The 12,268-nt window shown below is 38.4% G+C and overlaps 1 protein-coding gene across 9 annotated transcripts in view; it reads right to left on the bottom strand.

The window, feature by feature from the left end:
• Window positions 1-12,268, bottom strand: part of LIMCH1 (LIM and calponin homology domains 1) — a 343,577-nt gene that overhangs the window by 197,842 nt on the left and 133,467 nt on the right. For all 9 annotated transcript variants that reach the window (XM_032633006.1, XM_032633009.1, XM_032633007.1 and 6 more), the window contains exon 2: window positions 2,347-2,417. In XM_032633006.1, the coding sequence (XP_032488897.1) occupies window positions 2,347-2,417 (71 nt within the window). The remainder of the gene's footprint in view (window positions 1-2,346; window positions 2,418-12,268) is intronic.

The raw sequence follows: 12,268 nt of genomic DNA, 5'->3' as shown, positions 1-12,268 counted from the left end.
ATTTATTTAAAGAGGCTCCTGGTTATAATCTGTGCCTCCATGCTGTCTAACCATACTATTTCCTAACCATGGCCTGGACCTAAACCCCACCTCTCCACCTTTCAACAACCCAAACATTCATTAATGTGTTTGTAAAAGGCCAACAGTTCGTGCCACTCCACACGAGAGAACTCCATCCTCCAACTCAGCATCAACTGGGTAAGAAACAAAGTCCATGTGGGCAGATGTCTCTGGATCCAAAGCCTTGTCTTCAGACAAGCTCACCTAATCCAAAGGGAGTCAAGCGATATTATTCTATAACAGATTTACTCATATGATGGAGAGGTGGATGCCTATAAGAATCTTTGGAGCTAATGTTAGGAAAACAAAAGTTGGTACCAAAGACCCACTTCAACAGACTTAAGAGAGCATGAGGCACATAAATTACATCAGATTCTGGCTCATCTGTTAACATCAGGAGAGGGCTAAGCCCAGAATCATTGGAGGAGCAGATGCTAGAACACAAGAGAAGTATTTAGAGCCTGTCTGAGTTTGTCTCTGTGAGATGCTAAACTAATTATGGTTTACCTAAGAGATGAGCTCTGATTTAGATTGAATAAAGGGAAAAGAGGTGGTGAGGAAAGTGAAGTATGAGAAGAGGGGAGAGACTCCACAGGAAAGAACGTATGGAAACAGAAATCAGGGGGTGTACAGGCTTCCCTGGTGGCATAGTGGTTAAGAATCCACCTGCCAATGCAGGGGGATCTTCTGGGAAGATCCCACAGGCCGCAAAGCAACTAAGCCCGTGCGCCACAACCACTGAGCCTGCTCTCTAGAACCTGTGAGCCACGACTACTGAGCCCGCGTACCGCAACTACCGAAGCCCACGCACCTAGAGCCCGTGCTCCGCAACAGGAGAAGCCACCGCAATGAGAAACCCGTGCACCACAAAGAAGAGTAGCCTCCGCTCGCTGCAACTAGAGAAAGCCCGCGTGCAGCAACAAAGACCTAACACAGCCAAAAATAAATAAATAAATAAATTTGTTTAAAAAAACAAAAGGAAGAAATCAGGGGACATAAATTTCTCTTTGAAGAAAGAAAGGCAGTGGAGAGCAGAAAAAATAAACACTGACATGAACTATGTTGAAAATTGCTGCATAATAATCAAGATTTGTACAGCAAATGTAATTTTTTAAAGCACCTTATCCACATTATCCTCTTGAAGTTCATGAAAAACTTATGAAATAGGCAGGAGTTGTAAACTTTTTACTACCCCTTTAAAGAGAAACAAATGAGACTCAAGGAGGTTATATGATTTAAGGGGTGAAGAAAGGATTTGAGCCTCTATAGCTCAGGCTCCAAAACCCCTGCTCTTTCAACTACTTCGGTGGATCTCAAACAATATTCTGCAAGTCCCAAGATAAGAGTGCATTCTATGTGATTCCACTGACATAAAGTCAGGATAAGGCAAAATAGATGCTATAGTGACAGAAATCAGAACAGTGCTTTCCTATAGGTGGTTGACATTGACTGGGAAGGGACATGAGAGAGCTTTGTGCTCTATATTTTGCTCAGGGTGTAGGTTACATGAATGTACACAGTTTACAAAATCCATTGGGTTGTATATCTAGGAGCTGTGCATTTCATGCATGTACATTTCAACTCAATAAAACAAAAATCAGTATCCAAATGACAGAACCTATCGAATGAATTCAAAATACAAAATCTTGATTTGAAGTTTATGTCCATCCCTCTATAAGTATTAAGGCTCTAGCTTATTTTGTGTCTGGAAGCACTTCACAGAAAGCTCTTGAATCCATCATCACAGGAGCACTCTATGACAAAGCCCAGGTTCAAAACACAAAAATTGAACACTGCAGTTATTTTGTCAACAGCACAAATTAAATATATTCAAAATACCTCAGGGAAGTAGGCCTAGTGAGGAAGACTGCCTGGCATGTTTCAAGATGTTGTCAGTAAATAGAAAGCCCTGCTTTTACTTGGCACAAGCTGTTTTTGTTTGGAGGGAATAAGGGGAGAAAAGCTGTTTTTTTTTTACCACAACTTGGTCCACAACCTTCCAATTACTTGGGCCTGAATTCCTACATTGTAAAAGTTGGTTGGAACTGAGTAGCAGCTACCAGATATTCCTTCTTCAACTAATTTGAAATTGCCAAGGTCCCCACCACTCCCTACTGCCCCAAGACTACTTATCTTTACTGCCTAACCCACCTAAGTGATTTGTTTTTGAATGGCAGATTCAAACTGTGAATAAATTCAAAACAAACACTAGAAGTTTTTCAGACAGACTGAATAGCATTAATGATTTTTCTTGAATAAAATCAACTGAATATAGGCTATACTTACTCGCAGAGAAGGATTCCATTTTCTAACCCTGTCCGAAAATCTTTATCACCAAAACTTCTGCCAGTTACTTGCTGGAAAAGAAAAAAAGAAAAACAGAGCATAAATTTTTCTTTTTTAATCAGGAAGCTCAATGATTTTTTTCCAAGATATTTCAAGAGACTTGAAATAACTGGTGGCACTCCAAGAATGGGAAAAATCTGTTAGGTCTGAATTTCCTTTCCATGTGTAGCTTTGCTTAGATCAGCTAATCTTAAATTTAGACCATTTCTTTGAAGTTTTTTTCCTATCCAATACCTTAAAAAATATCTGTTCTTCCTGATAAGGATATTACTTTTGGGGTTTGGTCATGATAAGTCAAGGCCACAGCCTCTTTCATCCTGAGGGTCCAACCCACACTTTCAAAAAAGCCTGCAGAAAGCACCACCTAAGGGTAAAGTATCTATCTGTTAAAACATTAAGGGGGCAGAGGAGAGGAGGGCACAGACCCCCTAACCTTGAGAGACTAACATCAAGACTGGATGGAGAAAAGCCAATATCCATACTAACATGGTGTGAAAAAGGAAAATAAAAGCTGGCAAAGAATGAACTGTGCTGTGTCTGATAAAAACACAGTACTGATGGCCTTTCTTGATGCCTCTGGCTCTAAGCAGCCTTTGGTCTGGGCACCAGGGCATTCATTTTTTCATTCAGTAAATATTTATTGAGCATCTACAATATGCCAGGTAAATATGCATGCTATAAATCCTAAAGCAACCTCTAAAATAGCAAAATTTTAAAATACAGCTAATAAGCCAAGAAAGGAGATTAAATGGAATTATAAAAAAGATACCCTAACCATAAAAAAGAAAAAAGTAAAAGGGAATACAGAATAGATGGAATAAACAGAAAGCAAATAGCAATATTATAGACTTAAACCTAACCATGTCCATCAGAGCATTAAATATAAATGGTGTAAACATCTCCAATTAAACTAAAGAGATCATCAGATTGGATTAAAAAAGCAAGACCCAACTATGTGATGCCTACAAGCAATGCACTTTAAATACAAAGATACGAATAGGTAAAAATAGAATAGAATAAGATATACCATACTAACACTAATCAAAAGAAAGCTAAAGTGGTTGTATTAACTTCTACAATAAAGAATAATACCAGGGACAGAGAAAGTCATCTTAAAACAAAGGGTTTAGGTCATCAGGAAAATAATTCTAACACTTCTACACCTAATTTGTTTTTTTAAAAAAGCTTCAAGATACATAAGCCAAATCAGATAGATCTGCAAGAAGAAATAGACAAATTCACAACTAGAGTCAGAGATTTAATATCTCTCTTTGATAACTGATAGAATAAGCAGATAGAAAATCAATAAGGATAATTGACTTAATTGACATTTCTAGAATATTCCACCCTACAACAGCAGAATGAACATAATTCTTCTTAAGTTCACAATGAACATTTATTGAAATAGACCAGTTTCTGGGTCAGAAAACTAGTCCCCAAAAGCTTAAAAGAATTTAGTACATAAAAAGAAAGTTATCTAACCACAATGGAATTAAATTAGAAATTAACAACAGAAATGTCTATGAAAAAAATCCCTAACCCCAAGTAATACACTTCTAAACAACCCATTGATCAAAGAAGAAATCAAAAGAAATTAGAATCTATTTCGTAGTGAAAGAACATGGCAATATAAAAATGTATGGAGGGCTTCCCTGGTGGCGCAGTGGTTGAGAGTCCGCCTGCCGATGCAGGGGACATGGGTTTGTGCCCCAGTCCAGGAAGATCCCACGTGCCGCGGAGCGGCTGGGCCCGTGAGCCGTGGCCGCTGGGCCTACACGTCCGGAGTCTGTGCTCCGCAATGGAAGAGGCCACAACAGTGAGAGGCCCGCGTACCGCAAAAAAATAAATAAATAAATAGGGAGGGTGGGAGGGAGGGAGATGCAAGAGGGAAGAGATATGGGAACATATGTATATGTATAACTGATTCACTTTGCTATAAAGCAGAAACTAACACACCATTGTAAAGCAATTATACCCCAATAAAGATGTTAAAAAAATGTATGGAAAGATGCTAAAACAGTATATGGGGGAAATATATGGCACAAAACACCTATATATCAGAAAAAAGATCTCATATCAATGACTTCTGCTCCCACCTTAAGAAAATTAAGCCCAAATTAATCAGAAAAAAGGAGAATTTATAAGAGTTGAAATCAATCAAGTAGAAAACCAAAGACTGACAGAGAAAAAACATCAACAAAATCAAAAGCTATTTAGAACCAGAAACTGCTGCAGTTCTCAGCCATGGTTAATAGTTGCTGTCAAGAGGATCCCAGGGCTCCTTGTTGGAGGGATGAGGAGCTGATGGGGACCCATGGAGGGTTTCTTGGAGTCTCTGTGGAGCCTCTGGGCCAGATCTCATAGTGAAGGCTGTAGGATCTTCCTTCCAGCCCCAGAAGCTCTGCTTGAGTCCACAGGCGTCCACCTGACCTCTGGTTCCTGGGAAGAGTGGAGTTGTCAGCAAGAGACTCTGGATGCTGAGACCCAGGGGGAAGATGCCAGCCAACTGGAGTGCTCCTGGCTCGGACTACAGGGGGATGTGAAAACTCCTGTAAGCCGTGTGCCTGACAGGGTATTGGTGCTCCAGCCTGGTGTCAGGCTTGAGCCTGTGAGGTGAGAGAGCTGAGTTCAGGACATTGCACCACCAGAGACCTCATGGTCCCAAGTAATATCAATCAGTGAGAGCTCTCCCAGAGATCTCCATCTCAATGATAAGACCCAGCTCCACCCAACAGCCAGGAAGCTCCAGTGCTGAACACCCCATGCCAAAAAACTAGCAAGAACACAACACTGCCCATTAGCAGAGAGGCTGCCTAAAATCATACTAAGTTCACAGACACCCCCAAACACACCACTAGACACGCCCCACCTACCAGAACACAGGCACCAGTCCCCTCCACCAGGAAGCCCTCACAAGCCACTGAACTAACCTCACCCACTGGGGGTAGACACCAAAAACAATGAGAACTACAAACCTGCAGCCTGCAAAAAAGGAAACGTCAAACACCGTAAGTTAAACAAAATGAGGAGACAGAGAAATGCAGCAGATGAAGGAGCAAGGTAAAAACCCACCAGACCAAACAAATGAAAAGGAAATACTCAGTCTACCTGAAAAAGAATTCAGAGTAATGACAGTAAATATGATCCAAATCTTGGAAATAGAATGGAGAAAATACAAGAAACATTTAACAAGGACCTAGAAGAACTAAAGAGCAAACAAACAATGATGAACAGCACAATAAATGAAATTTAAAATTCTCTAGAAGGAATCAATAGCAGAATAACTGAGGCAGAAGAACAGATAAGTGACCTGGAAGATAAAATAGTGGAAATAACTACCACAGAGGAGAATAAAGAAAAAAGAATGAAAAGAGTTGAGGACAGTCTCAGAGACCTCTGGGACAACATTAAATGCACCAACATTCGAATTATAGGGGTCTCAGAAGAAGAGAAAAAGAAAGGGTTTGAGAAAATATTTGAAGATATTATAGTTGAAAACTTCCCTAACATAGGAAAGGAAATAGTCAATCAAGTCCAGGAAGCACAGAGTCCCATACAGGATAAATCCAAGGACAAACATGCCAAATCACATATTAATCAAACTATCAAAAATTAAGTACAAAGAAAAAACATTAAAAGCAGCAAGGGAAAAGCAACAAATAACGTATAAGGGAACTCTCATAAGGTTAACAGCTGATCTTTCAGCAGAAACTCTGCAAACCAGAAGGGAGTGGCAGGATATATTTAAAGTGACAAAAGGGAAAAACCTACAACCAAGACTACTCTACCCAGCAAGGATCTCATTCAGATTTGATGGAGAAATTAAAACCTTTACAGACAAGCAAAAGCTAAGAGAATTCAGCACCACCAAACCAGCTTTACAACAAATGCTAAAGGAACTTCTCTAGGCAGGAAACACAAGAGAAGGAAAAGACCTACAATACCAAAACCAAAACAATTAAGAAAATGGTAATAGGAACATACATATCGATAACTACCTTAAATGTAAATGGATTAAATGTTCCAATCAAAACACATAGACTGGCTGAATGGATACAAAAACAAGACCCATATATATGCTATCTTCTAGAGACCCACTTAAGACCTAGGGACACATACAGACTGAAAGTGAGGGGATGGAAAAAGGTATTCCATGCAAATGGAAATCAAAAGAAAGCTGGAGTAGCAATTCTCATATCAGACAAAATGGACTTTAAAATAAAGAATGTTACAAGAGACAAAGAAGGATACTACATAATGATCAAGGGATCAATCCAAGAAGAAGATATAACAATTGTAAATATTTATGCATCTAAAATAGGAGCACCTCAATACACAAGGCAAATGCTAACAGCCTTAAAAGGGGAAATCGACAGTAACACAATCACAGTAGGGGACTTTAACACCCCACTTTCACCAATGGACAGATCATCCAAAATGGAAATGAATAAGGAAACACAAGCTTTAAATGACACATTAGACAGGATGGACTTAATTGATATTTATAGGACATTCCATCCAAAAACAACAGAATACACTTTCTTCTGAAGTGCTTATGGAACATTCTCCAGGATAGATCGTATCTCGGGTCACAAATAAAGCCTTGGTAAATTTAAGAAAATTGAAATCTTATCAAGTATCTTTTCCTACCACAACGCTATGAGACTAAATCTCAATTACAGGAAAAATATACTGTAAAAAATACAAACACATGGAGGCTAAACAATACGTTACTGAATAACCGAGAGATCACTGAAGAAACAAAGAGGAAATCAAAAAATACCTACAGAGAAATGACAATGAAAACATGATGGCCCAAAACCTATGGGATGCAGCAAAAGCAGTTCTAAAAGGGAAGCTTACAGCAATACAATCCTACCTCAAGAAACAAGAAAAATCTAGGGCTTCCCTGGTGGTGCAGTGGTTGAGAGTCTGCCTTCCGATGCAGGGGATGCGGGTTCATGCCCTGGTCTGGGAAGATCCCTCACGCTGCAGAGTGGCTAGGCCTGTGAGTCATGGCCACTGAGCCTGTGCGTCAGGAGCCTGTGCTCCGCAATGGGAGAGGCCACAACAGTGAGAGGCCCGCGTACCGCAAAAAAAAAAAAAGAAACAAGAAAAATCTCAAATAAACAACCGAAAAATACACTTAAAGCAATTAGAGAAAGAAGAACAAAAAAACCCAAAAGTTAGCAGAAGGAAAGAAATCATAAAGATCAGACCAGAAATAAATGAAAAATAAATGAAGGAAACAATAGCAAAGATCAAGAAAACTAAAAGCTGGTTCTTTGAGAAGATAAACAAAATTGATAAACCATTAGCAAGACTCATCAAGAAAAAAAGGGAGAAGACTCAAATCAACAGAATTAGAAATGAAAAAGAAGTAAAAACTGACTGAATAAATACAAAGGATCATGAGAGATTACTACAAGCAACTATATGCCAATAAAATGGATAACCTGGAAGAAATGGACAAATTCTTAGAAAAGTACAACCTTCCAAGACAGAACCATGAAGAAATAGAAAATATAACAAGACCAATCACAAGCACTGAAATTGAAACTGTGATTAAAAATCTTCCAACAAACAAAAGCCCAGGACTAGATGGCTTCACAGGTGAATTCTATCAAATATGTAGGGAAGAGCTAACACCAACCCTCTCAAACTCTTCCAAAATATAGCAGAGGGAGGAACACTCCTAAACTCATTCTATGAGGCCACCATATACCAAAACCAGACAAAGATGTCACAAAAAAAGAAAACTACAGGCCAATATCACTGATGAACAGAGATGCAAAAATCCTCAACAAAATACTAGCAAACAGGGCTTCCCTGGTGGCGCAGTGGTTGAAAATCTGCCTGCCAATGCAGGGGACACAGGTTCGAGTCCTGGTCTGGGAAGATCCCACATGCCGTGGAGCAACTAGGTCCATGAGCCACAGCTACTGAGCCTGCACGTCTGGAGCTTGTGCCCCACAACAAAAGAGGCTGCAACAGTGAGAGGCCCGCGAACCGCGATGAAGAGTGGCCCCCGATCACCGCAACTAGAGAAATCCCTTGCACAGAAACGAAGACCCAACACAGCCAAAAAATAAATATATAAATAAATAAATAAATAAATAAAATACTAGCAAACAGAATCCAACAGCACATGAAAAGGATCATACACCATGATCAACTGGGGTTTATCCAGGCATGCAAGCATTCTTCAATATATGCAAATCAATCAAGGTGATAAGCCATATTAACATATTGAAGGAGAAAAACCATATGATCATCTCAATAAATGCAGAAAAAGCTTTTGACAATTCAACACCCATTTATGATAAAAACCCTCCAGAAAGTAGGCATAGAGGGAACTTACCTCAACATAATAAAGGCCATATATGACAAACCCACAGCCAACATCATTCTCAGTGGTGAAAAACTGAAACCATTTCCACTAAGATCAGGAACAAGACAAGGTTGCCCAATGTCACCACTATTTTTCAACATAGTTTTGGAAGTTTTAGCCATGGCAATCAGAAAAGAAAAAAAAATAAAAGGAATACAAACCGGGAAAGAAGTAAAACTGTCACTGTTTGCAGATGACATGATACTATATACAGAGAATCCTAAAGATGCTACCAGAAAACTACTAGAGCTAATCAATGAATTTGGTAAAGTAGCAGGATACAAAATTAATGCACAGAAATCTCTTGCATTCCTATACACTAACGATAAGAAATCTGAAAGAGAAATTAAGGAAACACTCCCATTTACCATTGCAACAAAAAGAATAAAATACCTAGGAATAAACCTACCTAAGGAGACAAAAGACCTGTATGCAGAAAACTATAAGACACTGATGAAACAGAAATTAAAGATGATACAAACAGATGGAGAGGTATACCATGTTCTTGGCTTGGAAGAATCAACATTGTGAAAATAACTATACTACCCAAAGCAATCTACAGATTCAATGTAATCTCTATCAAACTACCACTGGCATTTTTCATAGAACTAGAACAAAAAATTTCACAATTTATATGGAAACACAAAAGACCCCGAATAGCCAAAGCAATGTTGAGAAAGAAAAACAGAGCTGGAGGAATCAGGCTCCCTGACTTCAGACTATACTACAAAGCTACAGTAATCAAGACAGTATGGTACTGGCACAAAAACAGAAATATAGATCAATGGAACAGGATAGAAAGCCCAGAGATAACCCATGCACATATGGTCACCTTATCTTTCATAAAGGAGGCAGGAATATACAGTGGAGAAAAGACAGTCTCTTCAATAAGTGGTGCTGGGAAAACTGGACAGCTACATGTGAAAGTATAAAATTAGAACACTTCCTAACACCATACACAAAAATAAACTCAAAATGGATTAGAGACCTAAATGTAAGGCCAGACACTATAAAACTCTTAGAGGAAAACATAGGCAGAACACTCTATGACATAAATCACAGCAAGGTCCTTTTTGACCCACCTCCTAGAGAAGTGGAAATAAAAACAAAAATTAACAAATGGGACCTAATGAAACTTCAAAGCTTTTGCACAGCAAAGGAAAACATAAAAAAGATGAAAAGACAACCCGCAGAAAGGAGAAAATATTTGCAAACAAAGCAACTGACAAAGGATTAATCTCCAAGATATATAAGCAGCTCATGCAGCTCAATATCACAAAAACAAACAACCCAATCCAAAAATGGGCAGGAGACCTAAATAGACATTTCACCAGAGAAGATACACAGATTGCTGGCAAATACATGAAAGGATGCTCAACATCACTAATCAGTAGGGAAATGCAAATCAAAAGTACAATGAGGTATCACCTCACACCAGTCAGAATGGCCATCATCAAAATATCTACCAACAATAAATGCTGGAGAGGGTGTGGAGAAAAGGGAACCCTCTTGCACTGTTGGTGGGAATGTGAACTGGTACAGCCACTATGGTGAACAGTATGGAGGTTCCTTAAAAAACTACAAATAGAACTACCATATGACCCAGCAATCCCACTACTGAGCATATACCCTGAGAAAACCATAATTCAAAAAGAGTCATGTACCACAATGTTCACTGCAGCACTATTTACAATAGCCAGGACATGGAAGCAACCTAAGTGTCAATCTACTGATAAATGGATAAAGAAGATGTGGCACATATATACATGGTATATTAGCCATAAAAAGAAGCGAAATTGAGTTATTTGTAGTGAGGTGGATGGACCTAGAGTCTGTCATACAGAGTGAAGTAAGTCAGAAAGAGAAAGACAAATACCGTATGCTAACACGTATATACGGATCTAAAAAAAAAATTGTTCTGAAGAACCTAGGGGCAGGACAGGAATAAAGATGCAGATGTAGAGAATGGACTTGAGGACACGGGGAGGGAGAAGGGTAAACTGAGACAAAATGAGAGTAGCATTGACATATATACACTACCAAGTGTAAAATAGATAGCTACTGGGAAGCAGCTACATAGCACAGGGAGATCAGCTCGGTGCTGTGTGACCACTTAGAAGGGAGGGTAAGGGAGGGTGGGAGGGAGACACAAGACGGAGGGGATATGGGGATATATATATATACATATAGCTGTTTCACTTTGTTATACAGCAGAAAGTAATACAACATTGTAAAGCATTTATACTCTAATAACAATGTTAGAAAACTCTTTATTTGAGATCAACAAAATTGATAAACCTTTAGCTAATAAATTTGATAACCTTTGGTTTTTAGCCAAAAAAGAAAGACACAAATTACCAATACAAGGAATGACATGATATCATTACAGATTCTACATACATTAAAAGGATAACAAAGAAATATAAATAAATCTGTGACAATGAGTTCACCAACTTAGATGAATTGAATAAAATTTTTGACACAAGCGTCCATAGTTCCCTCAACAAAGAAACAGATAAACTTCCCAAAAGAAAACGCCAGGCCCAGAAGGCTTACCTGGTGAATTACAGCAAATATTTAAGGAAGAAGTAATGCAAATCTACACAAACTCTTCCAGACAGTTGAAGAGGAAAGAATACTTCCCAGTTCATTTTATTAGGGCAGCATTACCGTGATTCTAAAACGAAAGACATTATAAAACAGATAACACACATAAACACACACACAGACACACACACAGGGGAAATATGTCAACACCATGGTGGGAATCAGATGTGATCTTTATTTTCTTTTTCTTTTAAAGTTTCCCTCTTTTCCTAAAACTTTCTCCAGTTAATACATATTACTTTAACCATCAGAAAAACCAAACAAGGTTTTTTCTTTTTTTTTTTTTTTAAGAGCAGCCCAAGGAAACTAAGCAGTCCTAACTCTTCCTTGTAAATCAGAGTTCAAGTTCTATTATAAGACATCCTCATTACCACTCCCACTAGAAAGGTAATCCACAAGCCAATACAATATACCACCTCCAAAAAATTCCTTTGTTAATATCCTCTCATTCTTATCTGAGGAAAGGTGAGAAAATAGATAAAACGTAGTTCCTCACGTTCCTTATTTCCTTGCAAATATCTAGCTTTTTCCGCAAAATAAAATATTGAGAAAGGAATTAAAGAAAGTCTTCATAAAGCTAAAGTTTTCACCACAGACTTAGAACAGCATAGCGTTTTCTTTCATGAATCTATTAGTTCTGATTTATATTCTCTTGCAAATATCTAGCTTTTTCCGCAAAATAAAATATTGAGAAAGGAATTAAAGAAAGTCTTCATAAAGCTAAAGTTTTCACCACAGACTTAGAACAGCATAGCATTTTCTTTCATGAATCTATTAGTTCTGATTTATATTCTCAAAACGTTACTAATATTCTTTATAAAACTAACCTCCATTCAGTGAGAAGTGATTAGAAAGCTTTAAAAA

The sequence above is a fragment of the Phocoena sinus genome, chromosome 5 (genome assembly GCF_008692025.1).
Source record: "Phocoena sinus isolate mPhoSin1 chromosome 5, mPhoSin1.pri, whole genome shotgun sequence".
NCBI lineage: Eukaryota > Metazoa > Chordata > Mammalia > Artiodactyla > Phocoenidae > Phocoena > Phocoena sinus.
Note: the sequence above shows the minus strand (reverse complement) of the source record. Positions and strands in the feature narration are given on the sequence as shown.